General features: G+C 50.6%; 1 protein-coding gene across 2 annotated transcripts in view; it reads right to left on the minus strand.

Moving 5' to 3' along the window:
- Nucleotides 1–2,204: 2,204 nt before the first annotated feature.
- The window catches only part of GLB1 (galactosidase beta 1), an 88,373-nt gene continuing 66,067 nt past the window's right edge, over nt 2,205–24,510 (minus strand). Inside the window, exons 15-16 of one of the 2 annotated variants that reach the window (XM_060638141.3) lie at nt 22,706–22,960; nt 2,205–2,946 (exon numbers count right to left, since the gene is read on the minus strand). In XM_060638141.3, coding sequence (XP_060494124.2) covers nt 2,854–2,946; nt 22,706–22,960 — 348 coding nt within the window. In that variant the 3' untranslated portion in view covers nt 2,205–2,853. Of the gene's footprint in view, nt 2,947–4,273; nt 4,848–22,705; nt 22,961–24,510 lie in introns of those variants that run through there. The other variant, XM_060638140.3, reaches the window with a different exon arrangement.

The following is a 24,510-nucleotide window of genomic DNA, read 5'->3' on the forward strand; positions in this document are numbered from 1 at the left end:
GGCACTGCCTCTCTCTCCACCCCCCTCCCCCAGGGTCATGTTAACGCTGGAGGGTCTTGGGGCGCCTGGGTGGCCCAGTGGGTTAAGCATCTGACTTTGACTCAGGTCACGATCTCATGGTTCGTGACTTTGAGCCTCACATCGGGCCCTCTGCTGTCGGCAAAGACCCTGCTTCAGATTCCCTGTCCCCCTCTCTCTGCCCCTTTCCTGCTTGCTCTCTCTCTCAAAACTAAATCAACACTAAAAAAAATGAAAAAAAGGTATTAAAAAAATGCTGGAGGGTCTTGACAGATGATGCACCTTCACGCTTTCTGTGGAACCTCCTCGTGCCCCTCGCATCTGTGTCCACGCCTTATCCTAGACTGTCTCCTCCCCTTTGCGCCCTTCAGCCCAGCACAGCGGTTGGTCAGGAGAACCAGGCTGTTGAACTGAACTCAAGGGGACACAGGGAATGGATGGCATGTCCCAGGTGGCATTTCTTCTCCCCTCGTCCCTCAGGCCTCCAGACGACGGCTTACCAGTTCCTGCGGGGGAAAGTCACGGGGAAGAATCCAACCAGCGTCGGAATCCAACCCACTTACTACATGGCAAGTCCCGCCTGAGGAGCTTTTAGGTTACTGGATTGGATTTGAACCCCGTGAGGATTTGAAACCCCACATGCTTCGGAGGTGGGGAAGTTGAAGCTTCTCAGTGAGTCACGTGAGCTCATGCCAGTGCTAAGTGACAGAACGGGAGCAGGACCCCGCATTTCTGTCGCGGCGCCTGTCCTGTCTCCCCCAGGGACGCAGCGCCTCTGGTTTGGGAGTTCAGAAGACTGAGGCGGGTGGGGGGCCTCCTCGCGTGTGGGAAAGCCCCTCCAGATGAAAGCAGAGCCGCTGTCTGGAGGGAGATCTGTTCTGACTCTTCCTGGGGCGTTTACAAGGCTGCTGGGTGTCCAGTTGACCAACATCATTGCCGGGAGGCTGGAGGCCAAGGGACAGCCCAGAAAGCACTGCTCGGTCAGACCGAGAGCAGGGCCGGGGCTCAAACCCAGAGCCGCCTCCCTCCTGTTGTCGGGATGTTGACTGGACTTTCCTCACAGCCCACGGGTTACTGGTTCACACCAGCCATTTGTTCTACCACAGACCAGACAGAATCCCTCACGTTGACTAAAAAAGTGGTTTCAGAGAATGACTTTCGGGGCCCCTGGCTGGCTCGGTCAGAAGAGCATGCAAGTCTTGATCTTGGGGTCGTGAGTTTGAGCCCCACTTTGGGGGCAGAGATGACTTAAACAAATAAATAAACTTAAAAAAAAAAAGAAAGGAAATAACTTTTTTTTTTTTTCCTCCTCAGGCAAGGAACAAAGACCACACAAGATCATTTCCTAGCTGTGTCATCTGACAGAAGATACACAGCTTGCTGGGGAAACAAGGGAAAAAACCCAAACTCAGATGAGCGCCAAACAATTTCATCCTCAATAAACTGGATTTGCTGAGAAATACAGACTGACAGAGACAAAAAGAGAGACACTGAAGAGGGGTGGAGCCAGATGAAGAGGGAGGACAGAGGAAGGGCTGCCAACTCCAGAAAGGACAGCACTCTTCTGCTTCTTCCTTTTTTGCTAGCCTCAAAGACGTCTGAAATTGTCTGGGGTTTCTTAAAAAGTTAAACATGTGACTAAACGTGTAGAAGTTAAACACGTTACCATCTGACTAAACAATTCTACTCGGGGGAAGTGAAAACCTATGATCACGCAAAGAATCGTACACGGATGTTTACACCATCAGTATTCCTGATAGCCCCAAACCAGAAACATTTCAAATGCTCAACCACTGGAACGCCTGGGTGGCTCAGTCGGTTAAGCATTCGACTTCGGCTCAGGTCATGATCTCACGGTTCGTGGGTTCAAGTCCCGTGTCGGGCTCTGTGCCGACAGCTCGGAGCCTGGAACCTGCTTCGGATTCTGTGTCTCCCTCTCTCTCTGCCCCTCCCCTGCCTGTGCGTGCTCTCGCTCTCTCTCTCTCAAAAAATAAACAAACATTAAAAAAAATTTAAAACAAGATGTTCTGTACGGTGTACAAATCTGGGGTACATCTAAACCAAGGGTACAAAGGAAAAGGCCACAATGTTCATCACAAGGATTGAGAATATGGAAATATTCCAAGACCATTGGTGTTAGGGTTGGGTTAGCACAGGCCTGCTCAGAAAGTCCCAGAATATTAAAATCAGCTTAAAGAGAAATTTAATGTAAAAGGTTTACATGGCAGGTAATAAAGGCACTGCTCTTATTATTTTCAGAGGCAGCAGCCACACACAGAGTTAAGAAATCAGGAGTGCCAGGAGGTATGTATTTTAAAAATGGCATCATAGGGGCGCCTGGGTGGCTCAGTCGGTTGAGTGTCGGACTTCAATTCAGGTCATGATCTCACGGTCTGTGAGTTTGAGCCCCGCGTCGGGCTCTGTGCTGACAGCTCAGAGCCTGGAGCCCGCTTCGGATTCTGTGTCTCCCTCTCTCTGTGCCCCTCCCCCACTCATGCTCTGTCTCCCTCTTTCTCAAAAATAAATGAACATTAAAAAAAAATGGCATCGCAGAAGGTGAAATGAATACCTCCCCAAGGTAGTATGGAGAGCTGGATGGGTGTGCAGAGTCATGGGTGGTACAATTTATGTATCGAATTCTGGTTTTCCGGAACATGACATCCTGGACAAGGGATGTCACAGTGCTGTGGGAGAGATTCTCTCACACTGACAAGACAGAAAGAACACTGGCTTTGGACAGAGACAGACGAGATCGGAATCTGACTCCGCCTCCTGCTTAAGCCTCCAACGTTTTCATGTGTCAGGCGGGCTTATTGCTGCCTACCTGAGTGTGGTTCAGAAGACGGGGCGAACAGAATGGAAGCACACGCTCCCGTGAGGAGATCCCACTCCACTGCCTGAGCCTTCTGGAGCCTCGACAGGTAGTACCTGCAACAGCGGAGGTGCGACTTACCAACATCCATAATGCTTCACAAGGAACCGTCTCACGTTTCTTCCCGAAGCTCGTAAGTGGGCACAATTCTGGAGTCTCGTTTTCTAAGTTGTCGGTAACGAGCAGCGAAAGATAAAGAAATGATGACCTAAGTCTACGCAGCACCTCCTTCGCCCCATGGTGTCCCTCAAACATCAAATGCAGGACATCTACACAAAGATACTGCAGAAAACAGTCCTAAAGAAAGTTCTAGGTTCTGTTAGTCTCAACCCAGAGACGCCTCCTGCCAGCTGACTCAGCCGGAGCTGTGATTCTCCCTGGTGAATCCCACATTCGTCACTGGTGTCCACGAGAAGGGTAAAGGACACGATCATGGAGATGTACTGCAGATTAGCATCAGAAGTCTTTCCTTTCTTCCTCCCTTAGCAGATGGCGCATCTTTTCTGTAAAGGATTTAAAACTCGGGTGGGCAAAAGGAAAAAGCGAACTCTTTCTCAAACGCTTACCACCCCGGTATGATCGATGAACATTTTGGTTTATGCTGTTCCGATTCTTTCCCGGGGGAACATGAGCATGCGTTGGTGGGGGACGTGTGCAGAGGGCGCCTAGAAGCTGGCACCAGGCTACGTGGCTTCAGATCCTGTCTCTACCACCACTTACAGCTGTGTGGCTGGGCAAACCGGGGAAGGTGATGGCACATTCCTTGGTCCTTGTGAGGGACGAGCGCATTAAATATGCTCAGAACCAGACATGGAATAGGTCAAGGGCTCAACCCATGAGAGCTACTGCCCCACGGCAGGACACGCCTGTTCTGTAAGGCCGTGATCTGTGTACGTACACAGCACGCACGCTCATGCGTATGTGTGTCTGTGACGTGTGTTCAGGCCTGTGTTGTGTGCGTACGTGCAATTCTTTTGTCTAAACACACAGAATGGGACCAAACTTAAGGTAATCTGCTTTCTTCACCCACCACACCATGAGAGCGTTTTCATATACGGACCTACGTCCCATTTTCGTGGCTACGTGATATCCTACTGCGCAGAGGTGCCCTACTATGTACCCTCTCCAGCTGCTGAGGCTTCAGGTCGTTCGCACAATGGTTTTGAGCTGCATTCGTGGGCTACCTCGTTGACATCACAGAAACACAAAAGGAAGTCAAATGAGGATCAGAGAAGCAGCAGTCCAGTAGATCAAACCAAGACTATTTTCCATTCCTTTGAACCGCAAGTTAGTGAAGTGGCTTATTCGACCCACTCAAGTCTAGTTATGATTTAAATCAGAACCTATAATTTAATACCTGCTCAACATTAAAAACAGTTAACGTCATTTGAATAAAATTTTATTTAACAAAAAGACAACATGATTCTCTCAAAATAAAAATCAGGAACACCTTTGAAGCTTCCATTTCGACTGTGCGGACTCATTGTGCATGACCGTGTGGCCACCCTCATCACGCGTCCCCTGTGGCCCCTGCCAGCCACCGCGAGGCCGCCCGGAAAACCCCAGGAGAAAACACCCGCACTAAATCTATTTTCCAATAGGACTTTCCAGGGAATATTGGCGTTACGCGAGGGATACGTGAGGTATGTGCAAGGCTGAAACTCCAAAGGGTCACAGTGTTTAGCCATCAGACACGGTCCAATCCTGAGTGTCGATCAGACAGGTCTGGCAGGGGATGACTGGAGGTGGGAGTAGCACTGATGAGCGGCCTGTCCACAAACTCCACGGTGCACAGTTCCGGGCCGTTGTCGTCACAGGGTGCGCGCTCCAGTTCCAGCACCACGATGGTGTTTGGGGCTGATGTTACCAGGATGTGCCGTGGCACAAACAAAGTCACCTGGGGGCCCCGCCCTGGCCAATATCGACCAAGGTTAAAGCCATTGATCCACACCTGACCCTGCAGAGACAGAAATATAAGAAAAGTGGTGTAAGAAAGTGGTCCAGGTTCATTTTTCTGCGTGTCGCTGTCCAGTTTTCCCAGCACCGTTTGCTGAAGAGACTGTCTTTATTCCACTGGATATTCTTTCCTGCTTTGTCAAAGATTCGTTGGCCATACGTTTGTGGGTCCATTTCTGGCTTCTCTATCCTGTTCCATTGGTCTGATTGTCTGTTCTTGTGCCTGTACCATACTGTCTTGATGGTTACAGTTTTGTAATAAGCGTCCGACTCTTGATTTTGGCTCAGGTCATGATCTCACGGTTTCGTGAGTTTGAGCCCCATATCGGGCTCTGTGTTGACCCTGCAGAACCTGCTGGGGATTCTTTCTCTCTCTGCCCCTCCCCTGTTCGCACTCAAAATAAATCAACTTAAAAAAATTATTAAAAAGAAAAAGAAGAAGAGGGGCATTTGGGTGTGTCTACAGAGACCCCCTGCATGGGCTAGGGTTTGCTCATAGAGTAGGACTTAACAGTTGGCCGAATAAATGGAACATTCTATCACAGAGGAAGAGAGAGAGGGAAAGAGGGGAGAGCAAGAGAGGGAGAGAGAGGGAGAATGAATGTATGGGAGATGAAGGAGCCACCTTGGAGGAGGTACGGCCGTGGCGTCACCTGCCGAGCCCCGACGCCCCACATGCTGTGGCTGCTCACCTCAAATTACTCCGTCGCCCACTTTGGGGAATTTTCAGCCTCCAGGTGTCCCCTTTATCCTCCCTCTGTCTGAATTTCCTACCCGGGTTCAAATCTCAGTCCTGCTCCTTCCTGGCTGCCCGAGCTCGGGCAGGCGCCGCTCACGCTGGTGACCGGGGACAGTGGGAGGCGGCAGGCGCTGTCTGGCGGTCAGCACGGCGGCTGGCGCCGGGGCCGAGCCCAGGGAGGGACGGCGCTCCTCCCGCTACCGTAAAAAGATCTTGGCTTTCACATGCCTGCAAAAGGAGGCCAGTGATTGAAAACCACCCGTCTGTTGGGTTAAGTCATTTAGAGAAAGGATGACAGTTTTACAGTTCTCAGAATATTTTACTCTTGTTTTCACCGCAGGACGCGCTATCTCGATCCTTCCTACAAGGCATACGCAACGACAGCTTTATCGGATTTTTATCAGGGTAAGATCTGCCGGTGCCTTGTTTTTGCAGTAGTAGAGAAGAGCAGCACTTTACTTTCGAGGCCGAGGAGGAGACGGGTTCAAGGGCAGAGCGGCGGGAGGGCGGTGAGAGCACACGGGCGCCACAATGGGTCCCGGCAGAGGCCACGCCAGCTCCCGGCTGAGTGACGAGGTGGACGACTGCAGGTCCGGTCCACTCTCCCACCCACGGTTTCCTTTCCTGAGAATCCAAGGGACCGCCCCTCACGTCTCTGGTGCCGGGCGGGCGTGTCTGCCTGAAAGCCGGGAACGGTTTCCCTGGATGCCCTTCGCCAGCAGGTTCTGGGCTACAGCTGAGGCTGGGCACGTGGAAGGGACTGCTCCTGGGGTGCGATGTCACAGAGACACCGGACTGACGGAACCAGGGGCGCCTGCGGGTGAGCCTGTCCCGTGCCCGGCTCGGCTTCCTAAATGCCGCCCCACAGACCAGCAGTGCAGTGGCCTCACCGGGCAACAGTCCCTAAGACCCGCTTGGGAGCTCCCCACAGCACCACTCGGGCAGCAAGACTTGCTCCCGAGAGCCTGGAGGCGCCGGCCGGACCAGGGGGCAGGGCTGCTCAGTGTGTCTGCCCGTGACTCCCCGGCCCCTCCCCCGACTTCTGCTTTCCTGGCTCATCCCACGCGGGGGTGAGGTCCCGCTCCTCCTAGGAAATAGCGGCCCCACAGACTACACTGTGACACACAGACACAATGCCAGACTGTCGCTCCCAGGTGCTCATCAAAGTGGGCATGACTTTGCTGCTTCCTTAATTCTGGACACAGCACAATCTGGTCCGGTTTTCCTTTCCTCCCCCAAATGACCACCTGTGGCCTGTTGTGGGGCCTTCCGCTCCGCTGTGAACTCTGCCTCCTGCCTCACCCAGACGACCCTCCGCTTTCTGGGGACTGTGCCCTGCATCTTCCGTCTGACTCTGCTTTACACCTTTCGTGGCCTTGGTTATTAATTCGCAAAAGCTAGGAATTTCTCCAGTACAAAATTTCCCTCCACTCTTAGCTCCTAAAAGAATAGGCATTAAATGAAGTTTAAGGTAGTTTGGTTGCCCTTCCCGGAGAGGAATCAAGACCTTGGAAAGAACAGACGGACAATTTGGAAAGAAAGCGCCATAGTCCCACAGCTCGGAAGGACCGCTGTTCAACAGAACTTTCTGCAACGTTACAGTGTTCTGTGCTGCCCAACCCAGCAGCTACGTGCACTCGGCCGCGGCTGTTGAGCGCTTGAAATGGGGTAATGTGAAGGAGGGACCGAGTGTTCATTACTTTCGTTGATTTAAACGTAAACATCACGGCCACGGGTGGCTAGCCGTCTTCTAGACAAAGTCACAACCCATGCGGTCTCAGATTCCTGTAGGCTCCTCACAGGGCCCCCGACTCCCTTTATTAACTCTAGAACCCATGCTCTGCACCACAGCAGAGCGAAAGCCAGAAATCAGACGCTTTTTGCGTGTTCTTGCCTCTGACCTTGACCCACGGCCCCCAGACAGCCTCCTGCCTGCTTCCTCCCCACCCTGTCTGTGCCACTCACACCCGCACGGGATTCTTCTCCATCACTCGGACACGCCAAGCCGGTACCCCCAGTGCGGCCACTGTTCTGGCTGCCTGACAGCTGTTCCCCCAGGCCCCCAACTTTCGGACCACAGAGATCTCAACCCCATCGTCACCTCCTCAGGGAGAAGAGCCGTGGCCACCCATGATACCGGGCCTTCCAGTCCGGGTCACCTACTGCCCCCTCGGTCTCTTCTTTTTATTCTAGTCATTGTCATTATTTGACATGGGTACCATTTGTTTGATTATCGGCTTATCAGCTATTTCCAGCATACATTCTACGAAGGGAAGAAACTTCGTTCGTCTTGTTCGAAGCGAGACTGTCAGCACTCAGCGGTGATACTCAGTATATACCTAGCAGCACTCATTAGGGGAGACTGGCTGATAGTTCTGCCTGAGACCAGATTCAACAACGAGGTGACACGAAGTCCTACTGAAAGGATATTCCATGCCCCTCTGCTCCCAGCTCAAGAGTTTTAGAGACTCTTGGTCACTGGAAGAGAGAGAAAATATTTGCATTTGTTTCTCCTCGATCAGCACTGTGATTTGTTATTCAAAAATTACTCTAAAAGCATCAAGTTTTTAAAAATTCTATGAAAAACTACATGCACTCTGATTACTGTTTTTCTTTAAAAAGTTATGCTGAAATTATTAGGGGCGGGGGGAGAGTACACACATGTTAGTAAATGTGATGGTAAAAGTAGGCTCATTCTTTTTTTTTTTTTAAATGTTTGTTTAAACAGAGACAGAGTGTGAGCAGGGGAGGGGCAGAGACAGAGGGAGACACAGAACCTGTGCTGAGCTGTCAGCACAGAGCCCGACACGCGGCTCAAACTCATGAACCGTGAGCTCGTGACCTGAGCCAAAGATGCTTGCCTAAGCGACTGAGCCACCAGGTGCCCCAAAAGTAGACTCATTCTTCATACGGCGAGCCCCATCAGGGCCCAGCATTTGCAGAGCGAACCCCAGTGGCTTCTGGGGCTTTCTGGGGCTGTCCCAGCTAAAAGAGTTCCATGACAAAGTCTTTCTCTGACCATGGCTTGACCTCTGCTGGACTCCCCCCTCTGCTATTGTCACCAAGGTGATAATCGTTCCCATGAATGTTAGGTTTCCGGAAATGCGTGACCTGCTTCTCTGTTAATCAGACAGATGTGTGTCTGTTTTAAATCCTCTAGACAGACACCATCCTCTCCTAAGAACTTCAAGCAAAATGTCAATGCTGTTTTAAGTCACAGTTTCACATTTTTCGAACTTGCTTGGGAGTTCCTTCGAAATCAGCAAGCTCTGGTTGGACGCTGACTTTGTCCGACTCTGAGAGAAGTTTCTCAAGCTTAGAGGGCTGTCATGACACACAATTAACGAGCGGTTGTGATGCCAACACGGTAGAAAAGAAAGAGAATTTTTTTAAAAAACGGTAAAAGAGTGAGGGGCTTGCTTAGATAAGATGGGAAAGAGACCTTGCACCGCACTTCACGAGGGAAAATTAATGCTCTGTTTCCTTCAGAGCCAAAGGGGTCAGAGCTGATGCAAATCACACCCCCTCACTTCCTCCGCAGTCTTGGGGTAATAAATAACTCTACGGTCTCTGTATTTTATGACAGATCCAACTAGAACTAAAGCCATGGCAATATAAATTAGCATAAAAGATGAATCACTTCCTCCTTTTATCCAGCCCCAGACATGAATTCCTTCCCTTCTCAGCCCCTGAAGTTCTACCATCGTCTGACCTTTTTAGGACCTTACCCGACAGTGGGCACCGTGCTCTGTCGCATACCTGGACCAGAGCTAAGAACCGGTGTGCAAAAACTGCCTCCCGGCAGCCATCCCACGCACGGCAAACTGCAGGAGATCCCCTTCAAGTCAGAGCGTATTTACTCCTGTGTACACGTAATTCTCACAAGTTTGTCACTACATTTGAATTTAAATTTTATGTATTTATATTTTAAAGTAAGCTCTATGCCTGGGGCACCTGGGTGGCTCAGTTGGTTAAGCGTCCGACTTTGGCTCAGGTCATGATCTCACGGTTCATGCGTTCGAACCCCACATCGGGCTCTGTGCTGACAGTTCAGTGCCTGGAGCCTGCTTTGGATTCTGTATCCCTCTCTCTCAAAAATAAATAAACAGTAAAAAAAAAAAAAAAAAAAAAAAAAAGTAAAAATAAAATAAAGTAAGCTCTAGGTCCAACATGGGGCTTGAACTCATGACCCGAAGACCAAGAGTTGCATGTGCTCTATGGACTGATAAGCCAGCCGGGTGTCTCGTTTTGTTGCTAAATTAATATATATCGTTTCCAAGCTCACAGGACTTGTGACTAGGAAGCAATGAATTAGGTGGAAACACTACTTTGTAGGGGGTAAAAACAACTGAAAATCAGGCCAAGAGTTAAAAAGCTTATCAGATTCAGAATGAAAGGAGGGTCAAGAGTGCTGAGACCTGTGGCAGGTTGCAGAAATGGCCACAGTTCTGTGCAGCTCCCCCTGTCGAGAGCCAGAATCTGTTCCTTCATTCCTCGAATCCAGCTGGTCTAGTGAATGCCCTGGCCAAAGAACATGGAAGAAGTGACTTGTGAATTCTGACTTGGGCCTTAGGAAGCCTTGCACACTGGAACCAGAAAAGACCCCGAATACCCAAAGCAATCTTGGCGTCACAATCCTGGACTTCAAGCTGTATTACAAAGCTGTAACCATCAAGACAGTATGGTACTGGCACAAGAACAGACACTCAGATCAATGGAACAGAATAGAGAACCCAGAAATGGACCCACAAATGTATGGCCAACGAATCTTTGACAAAGCAGGAAAGAATATCCAATGGAATAAAGACAGTCTCTTCAGCAAGTGGTGCTGGGAAAACTGGACAGCGACATGCAGAAAAATGAACCTGGACCACTTTCTTACATCATACAGAAAAATAAACTCAAAATGGATGAAAGACCTCAATGTAAGACAGGAAGCCATCAAAATCCTCGAGGAGAAAGCAGGCAAAAACCTCTCTGATCTTGGCCGCAGCAACTTCTTACTCAACACGTCTCTGGAGGCAAGGGAAACCAAAGCAAAAATGAACTACTGGGACCTCATCAAAATTAAAAGCTTCTGCACAGCGAAGGAAACAATCAGCAGAACTAAAAGGCAACCGACAGAATGGGAGAAGGTATTTGCAAATGACATATCAGATAAAGGGTTAGTATCCAAAATCTACAAAGAACTTATCAAACTCAACACCCAAAAACCAAATAATCCAGTGAAGAAATGGGCAAAAGACAGGAATAGACACTTCTCCAAGGAAGACATCCACATGGCCAACTGACACATGAGAAAATGCTCAACAAAACTCATCATCCAAAAAGCAAAAATGAACTACTGGGACCTCATCAAAACAAAAAGCTTCTGCACAGCGAAGGAAACAATCAGCAGAACTAAAAGGCAACCCAGAGAATGGGAGAAGATATTTGCAAACGACATATCAGATAAAGGGTTACTATCCAAAATCTACAAAGAACTTATCAAACTCAACACCCAAAAAATAATCCAGTGAAGAAATGGGCAAAAGACAAGAATAGACACTTCTGCAAGGAAGACATCCAGATGGCCAACCGACACATGAAAAAATGCTCAACATCACTCATCATCAGGGAAATACACATCAAAACCACAATGAGATACCACCTCACACCTGTCAGAATGGCTAACATTAACAACTCAGGCAACAACAGATGTTGGCGAGGATGCAGAGAAAGAGGCTCTCTTTTGCACTGCTGGTGGGAATGCAAACCGGGGCAGTCACTCTGTAAAATAGTCTGGAGCTTCCTCAAAAAACTAAAAACTACCCTACAACCCAGCAACTGCACTACTAGGCATTTATCCAAGGGATACAGGTGTGCTGTTTCGAAGGGACACGTGCACCCCCATGTTTATAGCAGCACTATCGACAACAGCCAAAGTATGGAAGGAGCCCAAGTGTCCATCGATGGATGAATGGAGAAAGAAGATGGGGTATATATATATATATACAATGGAGTATTACTCAGCAATCAAAAACAATGAAATCTTGCCATTTGCAACTACGTGGATGGAACTGGAGGGTATTACGCTAAGTGAAATCAGTCACAGAAAGACAAATATCATATGACTTCACTCATATGAGGGCTAAGGGAAGGGAAGCAAAAATAATATAAAAACAAGGAGGGGGACAAAACAGAAGAGACTCTTAAATATGGAGAACAAACAGAGGGTTACTGAAGGGTTGCGGGAGGGGGGGATGGGCTGAATGGGTCAGGGGCACTAAGGAATCTACTCCTGAAATCACTGTTGCACTATATGCTAGCCAACTTGGATGAAAATTAAAAAAATAAATTAAATTAAATGGCAAAAAAGAAGAAGAAGAAGCAGCCTTGGGCGCCGGCGTTCTTTCTGGGAACCCTGCCGGTCACTGTATGAACAAGCCTGGAATAGCTTGCCGGACGATGAGAGGGACGTGGCCCGATCTCCTCTGTCACCTCAGTGGACAGGCTGCCAACGTCCAGGAGCACGGCCTCCTCGCTGACCGGAAGGGCGTGCAGCCGTGAGCAGAACCGCCCGGCCTGCCCGCGCTCCAAACGGTGAGCTGGAGGAACGGGCTGCTGTCTCAGAGCACTAAGACCCGACGGCTCGTTGCGGCAGGTGCTGCCCACGCGTCGAGACCCTTCAGTAAAGGAAACGGTGCTTACAAACCCAACGTAAAGACGGTGGGTGGATTCCTGCTCGGGTGTTGGGTTCCTCTCACTGACCAGCCGCCCGATGCCGTCAGGGCCGCCTGGTGGTGTCTGTGCCCCGCTGGGCGTCGTTGGACAGACACGGCTAAGGGGGAGGACGCACGGGAGCCCCGGGCACAGTGACACGCGGTGAGCTCGATCGGGCGGCCGCCGGTGTGAGCCGCCCACCTCCGTCCCCAGCGCTACCCGAACGGCCAAGCCTCATTCTTTCTCCCTGGACCACTTCTCCTTCTCCGGCAGAAGAGCAGACATCAGGGCTGCTGAGGAGGAAGAGGCCTGTTTTGCCTCACGCAGCTCCAGCGCGGGCCACACTGGCATCCGGACGTGGCTCTCTGGGTCCCCACAAATGCTGAGTGGGACCCGGGAACCTGGGTGTCGCCGGCACACGTGTGAGGACGACGCCCCCTGGCAGTGTCCGAAGGGGACCCGGGATCAGGTCCTGAGGACTGCAGCCTAGAAGCTGAAAGAGAAGCCCCGGGAAGAACAGACGGGGGAAGGAAACGGCGGAGGGCTTTCGGCGCAGACGTCAGGGGAAGGGTTTCCAGGGAGGGAGTGGTTCCTCGTGTCAGACGTCACCGGCCAGGACGGTAAGACAGACAGGTCCTGAGAAGCATCGGGGGGACATTGCAACGTGGGGGTGCTGCTGGTGTTGGCAAGGACAGCTACAGAGGAGTGTGGGGGCAGAAGGTGGTTCCTCCCCGTGGGGCTCCACTCTGGAGTTCGTTCTACCGACCGGGTCCTTTTCCCCACAGCTCCAAACCTGGGTCAGGTACCTCACCCCTGCACTCCCACTACAGGCACTGAATACATACCTTTAACTTGCATTGCAACCCACTTGCGGATTTGCACGGATCTCTGCGTATAGACTCAAGACCGACAGGCCCTCTATAGGATGGCCGTTAGGTCTAGAAACATGGAGACCAGTATTCGCACCGAATATAGCTTAGTTGGCTGCTTGGTTGCTTTATTTACTTGCGTACTTACTTACTTACTTGTTTTTACTATGTTCCAGACTTGATGGGCCACTTCCTCTTGGGATGAGGAGACGGTTAGGAACTACTAGAGGCTGAGTATGTCCAAAACAGAGCTTCTGATCCCCGCCCGCCTCCACGCCGCCCTGCTCCAGCCCCCCACCCCACAGCATCCCCTCTAACTGTCAGAAATTAACCACACCCACCCCTCCCACTGCGCAGGCCTGACTCTGGCATCCTCCTTGACTCCTTTCTCTGGAGCACCATGCCCGATCCTTCAGCAAACCTTGCCTTTTCTTTTCGGTACAAATCTTGCACTTCTCTGCCCCACCACCCAAGCTCACAGTTACTCACAGGACTGCGATAACAGCTTAGCTTCCCATCAGGAATTTCTGCATAAGCTTTGCCCTCCTATAATCCAGTCTCACAGAGACATGAGCTTATAAACCAGGTCCATTCTTTCACTCTCTGCTTAACAGCCACCACTGGAATGAGGAGAAGCCAAATTCACCACCCCCTGACTTGGGGCCACACTCTTCCCCCACACTCTCCCCTGGCTCACAGGATCTTTTTCTCTGGGCCTTTGCACTCACTGCTCCCTAGCTCTGGAACATTCCTCCTCTGGCTCTTCACATGGATAACTCAGTCTCAGCCTTCAGGTGTCACCCAATGGCCACCTCCTCCTAGAGGCACCTTTCACCACTCCTTTTGTGGTGGTTTAAATATATGTCCATATATATATATTTTTTTTTTTTTTTAATTTTTTTTTTTTCTTTTTGAGAGACAGAGGGAGTGCAAGCGGGGGAGGAGCAGAGAGAAGGAGTGAGAGAGAATCCCAAGCAGACTCCGCACCCTCAGCATGGAACCCGACCAGGGCTTGAACTCACGAACTGTGAGATGGTGACCTGAGCCGAAATCAAGAGTTGGTTGCTTAGCTAAGCCACCCAGGTGCCCATGTCCATACATTCTTAACACTTCTCCCTTCAAAAGGCAGAATCTAATTCCTACCCTCCAGTCACGGACTGGACTCAATGACTCTCTTTTCACCAATGGAATGTGATGAAGGCAATGCTATGTGACTTCCAAGGCTAGGTTATAAAAAGGGTAGTTTCTGCCTGACTCTCTCCCTCTGGGGAAAGCCAGTGCCATGTCATAAGGACACTCCAGCAACCTACAGAGAGGCCTGTGTGGGGAAGAACTAAGGCCTCCTGCCAACGGCCAACATCAACCTGGCAGCCGTGCAAGCCAGCCACCGTGGAAGGGTCCTTCTCAGCCAGTGAGGCCTTCAGGTGACGTGGCCCCGGCTGACAGCTCGACTATAACTTCGTCAGAGACCCTGATCCAAAACCACCAGGCTGAGCCAGTCCCAAATTCCTGACCCACAGAAACTGGGAGAATAATACACGCGGACCACTGTTTAAGCCACTCAATGTTAAGGCAGAATTTGTTACATGGCAATAGGTAACTCTTATGCCATATAAGATAGCAACGTCTTTACTCCCATGCCTTACTTTCCGTCACATCATCATGTTTATTCTCTTCCCAATTGTTACCACTATCTGAAACGATGGCATTTATTTCTTAATTGCCCCTATTTCTACAAAGGTCTCAAGGTGATACCCAAATTCCTTGACACACGAGGCCATGAAACCACCTTTCCAAATGTGCTTCCGACCACTGCCCTCCCGGCTCCTTCTGGGATGGTTTCGACGACGCCAACCAGTTCTCCAGTTCTCTGGATGCCAGATGCTTGTGCAACAACTCAATTATGACACCGTCTACCTAGAGCTGGGTCAGATCCCGCAAGTTCAAAGGGCTCAGACCCACAAGACTGCCTTCACTTCAGATACCAGTTCCAAGTCTGGGGTCACCCATACTTCTGAACTACCAGCTCCAAATTGGGGGTCCCCATGACCTCCTCCTCCTCAGGTTCAAGAATTTGCCAGAGTGGTGCACAGAACTCAGAAAGCAGTTTCCTCACGTCTGCCCTCTCCAGGAGCACTTTCTAGCACCTGAATGGGTCCACCAGCCCAGAAGTTCTAGAGTTTTTACAGAGCTCCAGCTCCCAACCCCCACCCCAGAAGTCAGAGGTTGGGCTGTGGAACTCAAAGTTCCAGTCCTTCAATCATTTGGTCTTCCTGGTGACTACGCCCCACCGGTACCAGAAAGACCAAATGATGAGGGTACTGGAAATTTCAAAAGCAAGATGCAGAAATAATTGAAACCTACAAAGGGATTTTTGTCAGCCCTTTACTAGAAATTCTTGGACTTTGTGATTTTTTTTTTTTTTTTTTTTTACGTCTTGAGAAAGGGTACATTGGCCTCCAAAAAATAAAAAAGTTACTTTTAGTCAGTATTCTACTTTGATTCTTAGCTTTCAAAGCGTAGTTCTGGTTGAGGAAAGCGGGACATTATCCCCACCCTTCTCATCATCGTGCTGTTATGCACCCGGCCTCCTGCGAGTGGCTGAACCGCGCAGGAAGGCTGCAGCGGGTGTCGGTAGGAGACTCGTGCACACCATAGGAAGGGGAGACCGACTGCCCGGATCCAGTGCGCTGGCAGAACATGGCACCGGGATGGCACACGGTGACACGGCCGAGGCGCTGAAGAGCACTGCCCATCGGAGGGAGCCTGTGGTCAGATAAGACTTCTGTGCAGACAAAACACTGGCCTGAGTCTCTCGGGCGCAGCAAAACATGCCTGACTGCTTCCCACTGAAATCCCAGTTTGATGCTTGGGCACTTAACCAGAAAGCCACATCCAAATCAGAAGTGAGTTTCTGAATCTCGTGAATCAGCCTTATCAGTGACTTCGTTCACTAAATCAAGGCAGTTTCTTTACAGCAACTGAAGAGCACAGGCCCAGAGGCCGAACAGGGCCTCTCCAGTTGGGGAGGGTCCAGGAGGGCTAGTGTATCCAGAGGCAGGGGCTTAGGAGTGGCTCGGGCTCCGGTGTCATTCGGCTCCCCTCCCCCACCCTCACATCTGCCCATCCTCCCCCAAGTCAGACCTCAGTGCCCCATGGGGGGGTGGGCTCTGTTTGTTCCGCATCGCGGATTGCTCAGAACCTCAGGGGCTGGCCTGGGAGCGTCCTCAGTAACAGGGGCCACTGCGCACGCCGGGAAGTATCAGAAAGCAGCATGCTCTGTTTTATGGGCATGTCCTCTGACCGTCGGACCCACACAACCCAGGTCCCCAATTCTGTGGATGGACCTTCTTGCCTGCTTTACCGAGATGTCCCTCACATACAATCCACTCACGTCAACTGCACAGCTTGGCGGCTGTGCGACCATCCCCACAGTCAACGTTAGAGTATTTTCATCCCTCCGAAAGGAAACCCCGTACTCTTTAGCATCACTGCCCGTCCCTCCCCCCACCCCACCCCCACCTCTCCCTCGCCCTCCTCTAGGCAACCACGGATTCTCTGTCTGCACACCTGCCTATTCTGGACGTGCCACATAAATGGAATCTGCCATATGCATGGTTTGCGATTGGCTTCTTCCATTTAACACGCCTTCAGGGTCCCCCCCGCGTTGTAACATACATGACTGCTTCATTTCTTTTTCCTGTCGGATAATCTTCCATTGTTCCATATGTAACAAACATCTCGTCTATTCATTAATCGGTGGATGGACATCCGGGCTTTCCCACCTTCTGGTCGATTCTGGATAATTCTGGAGGGTGCTGCTGTGAACAGCTGTGTACTCGTTTTTGAGAGGACGTGTGCATTAGATGGGCTTGTGGGGTTCCAAACCTTCTGACGCATTTGTAAATACTGTATGTATATACACCTTCCAAACACGAAGGTGTAGAACGTCCACACGTGAAGAGCCCACGTGTACAGGCTCAGCACAAGCTCCTCGCAGCCCTTCCAGATCCTGTACAACGCCACCTGCCTTTCCATGCGGGCCTGCGAGTCAGACCTGGGGCTCACCTACTTGTGCTCCTCGCGCAAGATCCTTAGCTCTCCTGACCTGCTCGTCTACAAGTTAGAGGTAATGACAGGACATCCCACCACACCTGCTCTTTTTCTTTTTTTAACGTTTTTAATTTTTTTTTGAGAGAGAGAGAGAGAGAGAGAGCGCGCGCGTAAGTGGGGGAGGGGCAGGGAGCGAGCGGGACAGAGGCTCTGAAGCAGGCTCTGTGCTGACAGCAGAGAGCCCAGTGTGGGGCTCGAACTCACGAACCATGAGATCGTGGCTGGAGCCAGGCGCCTAACCGACTGAGCCCCCCAGGCGCCCCTACACCTGCTCTTGACGATTACATAGGCAGTGCCTCTAAAATGTTGAGCTCAACGCCTGGGTCAGGCACTCTTGGGTGTGACACCTTCATGACCTGGCCAAAGTGAACCCCCTCTGCCCACCAAAACGATCTCATGCTTTTCCATTTCTTTGCCTTTGCATCTACCACGCTCCCGCTTGAAATCTCCCCCTCCGCCACCCCCACAGAACTCCCTCTGGCTCTGGCGACGTGCCATCCATCTGTCGGATCGGCCTCCACCCGAGCCACCCAGCCCTTCTGAACATTCCTGTAAACGGACACGTTCTCTTTCTGCTAAGCACCTCCCGGAAGTTCTTTCTCTTAAAGCACTAAACTGGTGAGCAATGGTGTGCTTCTCATCTGCCTTGGCCCAGTACCCACGGCGCCCCGCCAAGCCCCCCATCGCCAACATGGCTGCCTGAGGGCCTACACTGTTCCCGTCTGCTCTCTTCCCAGGGGCTCAGCAACACGGGCACCTGTGTACCCTTTCACCTGAGGGCACTTACAGAGCAAGCAGGCCCCGGGAGGTGGGCAGGATGGTGAATAAGCTGAGCACCTTTTACAAAACGCCCCTCCTGAAGCTTGTGACCCTGTGGGTGAAACCGAGGTGCCAGCCTCAGTGTGACGAGTCTGGGTGGGGCACAAGGAGGGGGTTCAGAGGAGGGCGGGGCTGGTCCTTTCCTGGACTAAGGGTCTAAGAAGCTTTCTCAGAGGGGTTAATGCCAGTCTTGACAGATGAATATGTGATGGCAGGGCGGGCCGTGCGAGGGAGTGAAAAAGCCTGAACAAAGGAGATATATGACACATCAGGACACTGAGAGGGAGAAGGGGACAAGGAAGGAGGGAGAACAGGAGGGAGCAAGGGAGGACGAACAAGCCTACTGGCTAAAGTGGGACGACCCAGGGAGGGTTTTACTTTGTGTTTGGGTCCTAGAGCCTCCAGGTGTCACTTCTTGGCCACAACCTGGAAGGTGACAGAGAGACCGAAAGGCTGACAAAACGCAGTATGAGGAGGTATGAGAACAGGATCCTGGTCTGGGGGAAGAAGGTAGGGAGGGGATTCAGAGCTTAGACTTCCTCCTAGGGCCACCGGGCAGGAAGTGAGGGTAGAGGCAGAGAGATAAGTCTGACAGGAAGCTGAGGGAACAAAGGAGTCACACCTGATAACAGACAAGGAGGGTGAGCGGGTGGGGGAGGAGGAAGGTGGCTTAGGGGAGAAGCGAAGGTTAGAAAGACCAGCTGGGGAAGGGGGAAGAGAGACCAAAGACTGCTGGGCAACGGGGGGCCTCCAGAGGCTGGAGAGCATGTGGGGATCCGGGGCCCTGATGAACGTGCTGGAGAGAACCCCCAGCAGTGCTCAGTCACTGGTGAACGAGCAAAGGTCAATGGTGGACCCACTCAGAGTGGAGGATGAACAAGGAGGTGGAGTGGAAGGTCAAGGGGGCCAGTGATTGATGGCTTTAAAAAAAAGGATAGTGGTGATATCTAGGCTGGATAGGGAAGAACTGTGGCCTTAATGGCGGAGAGTTTCAGGTCATCAAGAAGACCCAAGAGCAGGCTGGGGAGGCTTGAGAGTTCGGAGGACAGAAACATGTAGCAAGAGAGAGGATATCAAAGCTTAAAATTCTGGAGTGCATTCCCCACGATATACCATACGCCGGGTCATGAAACAAGTCTCAATGAATTTAAGAAGATTGTGAAACCCTCACTACAATTTAATTTGGGAACATTTCCATCACCCCAAAAAGAAACCCAATGTCTACTTGCAGTCACTCTCCATTCCCACCACCATTCCCTGCAGGCAACTAGCAACCTACTTTTGGTCTCTATAGATGTGCCTTTTCTGAACTTTCCATATAAACTGAATCCAACAACAGATGGTCTTTTATACCTGGCTTCTTTTACTTAGCATAATGTTTCTCAGATCCACCCACACTATAGCTTGTATCAGTAGTCTGTTCTTTTCTACTGTCGAGCACTATTCCCTTGAATGCATATACCACGTTTTATTTACCCATTCACCAGTTGAGGGACACTTGAATTTCCAGTTTGGGCTTATTACGAATTATGCTGCTCTGAATATTTTCATAGAAGTCTTTGGGTAGACATAGGCTTTCATTTCTCTTGGGCACATACCTAGAAGTGGAACTCCTCAGGCCTATGGTAATTCTGCACAGGGGAGGGGCAGGGAGAGAGAATCCCAAGAAGGCTCCGCGCTGTTAGCGTAGGGCCCGACATGGGGCTCAGTCTCACAACCGTGAGATCGTGACCTGAGCCAATATCAAGAGTCAGATGCTTCGCCAACCGAACCATCCAGGTGCCCCTGATTTGTACTTTTCTCATGATTAATGGTGTTGAGCATTATGCATCTTTTCATGTACTTATCAACCATTTGTATAGCTCCTTTGGCGAAATTTTCAGTTTGTGACTGGGCTGTGTATCTTCTTATTACTGAGTTGTAAGAAGTCTTGATGTGTTCTAGATACGAGTCCTTTGCTAGATACATGATTTGAAAATATTTTCTCCTAGTCTATAGCTTGGATTTTCATTTCCTTAATGATATCTTTTGAAGAGCAAACATTTTTAATTTTAATGAAATCCAATTTATCCGTTTCCCCCTTTAAGGATCATGCTTTACGCGTCAAATCTAAAAAAAGTCTGGGGCGCCTGGGTGGCGCAGTCGGTTAAGCGTCCGACTTCAGCCAGGTCACGATCTCGCGGTCCGTGAGTTCGAGCCCCGCGTCAGGCTCTGGGCTGATGGCTCGGAGCCTGGAGCCTGTTTCCGATTCTGTGTCTCCCTCTCTCTCTGCCCCTCCCCCGTTCATGCTCTGTCTCTCTCTGTCCAAAAATAAATAAAAACCGTTGAAAAAAAAAAAAAAAATTAAAAAAAAAAAAAATCTAAAAAAAGTCTTTGTCTAATCCAAGGTCATAAAGACTTTTCTCCATCTTCTAGAAATTTTACAGAGGAATTAAATTAGAAATCCATAAAAATAAGACATACTAAAAAAAAAACCCCATAAACAAAACATATGGGAATTAAATAACACATTTCTAAATAATCTACCAGTCCAAGAAGAGACAATTAGGTAAATTAGAAAATATTTTAAACAGAATGATGTATTTCCATAAACATTTAAAAAGCAAAAAATATAAGAGGGCATTTCTTAAATGTTGCGCGTATCATTTGCCCTCTTCTCTTTCAGCTATTTACATCCTTTTCTTCTCCAGAGTCAAAACTCTCAGCAAGAACGTTTATATTCAAGTATCCAAATTTACGCTCAGGTGTTCGTTTCTTTGCCTTACGCTCCTCAGTAGCATGCGATGCAGCCTGTGGAGGCTTTGCTCCACTGGCATATCCTTCCTGGGGGTCCCACTGAGCTCCTCGTGGCTCAATCCAGCAGAAGAAGAGCTTCTGTCTTCCTCTTACTTGTCCCCTCGGCAACACAAATGCCAGCTCTCCTCCTCACTCCCTGCCCGCCATGTTTGTGCCTCTCTGCTTCCTTCTCCACCCCTTCTCCTTAGAGGACCTCCTCCATCCCACGTCTTCAATGGCCGTCCACACGCAGATGATCTCATGCATATATTCCCAGCCCAGGTCCCTCCTCTGACTTCACCCACAGGGCCCACAGTCCTCCGCCTGCACCTTCGCTCGGCTGTTCTCAAAGGCCTCTGCAACTCAATCTGTCCAAATCCAAACTCATGATCTCCCTCTCCCAGCCCAAGTTTTCTTTGGAAATCTTTTCTTTCAATAGATGGTACCATCTGCCCAGCCACCAGCCTGGAACCTAAGAGGCATCCAGGGTATATCCAATCCATCATTACATCTCATTGATTTACTTTCACATATCTCTCAGATAGTTGATATCCTCTCCATCTTAGCTAACAGCATCCCTGTCTCTCCCTGGGACTACGGTCCAGCCACCTAGATAGCCTCCCCCAAATCCACAGGCACCCTCACTCAACCTGGGGTCAGAGAGGCTCGTCGTATCACAATCATGTCATGGCACTCTCCTGCTTCAAAGGCTCTCATCATAACGACGAGACATTAATGTGGTGTAACTGGTCTATTCCAATTTCATCTCTACCCACTTTCTAGTCTCTTCTCTGAACCACACTCCACCCCCAAACCATGTATTTGGGTCCTTTACTGGTTCCTTGCGCCCCTTATTTCCCCTCTAACCAACCACATGGCCTTTGCACATGCCATCTCTTCTGCCTGCAACATGTTTCCCTCCCCCTTTTGCCATGGCAATTCCCATTTATCCTCCATATCTCTGTCACGCATCACTCCTACAGGGAAGGCTTCCCTGACCTCCCTGACAAGGTCAAACACTCCACTTATTACCAACTCCCATGTTTCTTTTTAGCACCCACTGCAGCTGCTATCTTGCCATCTCATTTGGGTGACTGTATGATTTGGGTCTGTCTCCCCAATTAGAGTGTAAGTTCCATGAGGGCAAGTCCCACAGTTGGTTTTGTTCATTGTTGCACCCTTAGTGCCCGGCACGAAGCTTGGGCACATAGCAGCCACTGAAAAATACTTGTTGAATGCATAACTGAGTCATGGTAAGGTCATCCAGGGTGAAAATGGGACTGAAATGAAGAAGACAACGGCGAAGGAAGACATGTGGATGGCTTCAAAGAATAAAGGTGGGGGGTGACCAGACAGGAAAGTGGCCAAGGAAGAGGTGAAGATCACAGAGACAACGGTGGGCGCCCCCAGGGTGCAAGGCTGTATGAAAGTGGAGTGTTGTGGGGGGTACAGAAGCAGGCATGGACAAAAGAAAAACAAGTTCTCCCAGAGACCCACCCCCTGCCTGGGCCAAATTTCTTCAAGAGAAACAGAAAGTGTCCCTCATAATCAGTATCCGAAGGGCTACGGTTTTTCTTAGGGGAAGCCAGAAAGCCATCACTTGCTAAAGGAAGTTGTCAGTCAGTGACAATGGGGCACACGGTACACATTCCGGCTGGCCATCGAGTCCCCGAAGGTCTGCCAAGGTGCCACTACGGAGGACTGGGTAAACGAACACAGAAAGCTCTCTACTCCCAAACTGTCACACGGCGTCTCATCAGCAGCTCTTTTTGATTCTTTATCAGAAGCCGAAAAGCAGATCTTTGAGGCTCAAACTAAAATACTTTCCATGAAGACACGTACCTTGGTCCATCCAGAAAACTGGATAAAGGTGTCCTGGGGCAAGTCTGGGATCCCGCTGGGAATAGAGAAGTTCCCCGTGTAAAAGGCCGGGAGTGTGTAGTTGGACGGGTGGGGGGCAAAGGCTTTCTCCTGGCGGCCATGGTTACGGCCATGCCAGCCTCCCAGGTGGCTGCGCACCGCATGCTCGGTGTCCAGCGGGAAGATCATCCAGTCCGTGAGGACGCTGGAACCGAGGGTCAGGTTAGAAATAAGACCCTGAAAAGGAGAAACGGAAATGAGCTGGGGTGGGAAGAGAAAGGCGTCGAGTGTCTCGTGTCCCTACCCTGAATTCTTAGGGAAAGCAAACTGGGATGTGAAACACCAACAGTAAATGAGACTCAAACGAGGCGCACGCCAAAGTGGCATGTTGCTTGAGGCCAGAGCTTTCGACCCCGTGCCCGCCATGTTGAGTGCTTGGTTCAAAGTCATCGCTGAAAGGAAGGGATGATGGAATCCATGGAATGGGAGAACGCATGGAGTCGGGAATGCAGAAGGTGTAGTGGGGGAGGGGGGCAGACCCCGCCCCTTCGTATAACCAGGAGCAAGTCTTGGCATTGAGCCCCTCAGCAGCACTCTGGGATGATCCCACCGAGTCCGTTCACCTGCTGTGGAACTCAGTGAGGCGGCGTAAACGAGAATACTTTGATATCTGGGAAAGGCTAGGCACGGAGTGACGATAATGGTGACCCTCAGACCTGCATGCTGGAGTTGCTCTATTTGTCCAGCGGCTTAGCGGGCTGGGGCGTCCCTGGCCCCATCGAGGCCTATGCTCACGGCTTGCCTAGCTTCCCCTTCCCTGCCTTTTATGTGGCGAACTTCTCCATTCCCAGTCAGGTCCCAAATTTCTCCCAGGCCACCTCTCGATACCCAGCCTCCACTGCCCACTTAGTAATCCAATAAACATTGGCCAGGCAGCCATGTGCCAGGCTCTTTGCTGGGCACTACGGCCAGAGACTACACAAGAATGTCTGTCACTGCCCGGGCCAACGTGGCCCGTGACAGCCAAGCAGGAAGGCCACTAGCCACAGCCTGAGCACAAGGACTTTAACCGGGACATCTCTACTGGAGACAAAGGTGGCCCCTGCACGATCATTCCCTAGGAGTGTAATTGCCCTGCCTCTGAGCCGCATCAACGGGGTCAGGAAACAGTCCCACACACCTGTTCTGGCCTAGGCCGAGTGATGCCATAAATCTTTCCATGGGGGCCTGCTGTCCTCTAGCAGATGAGGAACTATCTGCAGGGAAGCCTGTATCTCAACATCCTTGCAGCTCGCGGAGCCTCGTGCAGAGCATGAGCCTAACAAATGTTTGCCGAATCATGCTCTGAAAATGTTTTCTAAGGAAAAACGTTTGGGTCGGGGCTAGCCACCCGGACACAGAGGAACCAGCAGGGGTGAGAGGCCACGCACCGAGGGAAAAGCCTTCCTACGCCTCAAGGCTTCATCACGGACGGTCCACACCCAGCAAACGGGGCCGACCAAAGGCTAAGCTGGCTTGGTTGGCCACGAAGCCCCTTTCAAGAGCTAGGTGGGCTTTTTTAAGCAAAGGAAAAGCTTGGTGGAGAGGCTTCCTCCTTCTTTCTACAGGATGACCGAACCCGAACACGAGGGAAGGGTTCTCTTTGCAAAGCTCAACTTTCTCATCCTGCAGAGGAGGGCAGGTCCTCAAAATACACGAGCTTTGAAGTTGCAAAACAAATCATGGCAGGTTCAATCACCAAACTTGGCAAAGTGTGTGTGTTTTTAAAAACCGCTTCTACATGAACA

This window comes from Panthera onca, chromosome C2 (genome assembly GCF_046562875.1).
Source record: "Panthera onca isolate mPanOnc1 chromosome C2, mPanOnc1 haplotype 2, whole genome shotgun sequence".
Lineage (NCBI taxonomy): Eukaryota > Metazoa > Chordata > Mammalia > Carnivora > Felidae > Panthera > Panthera onca.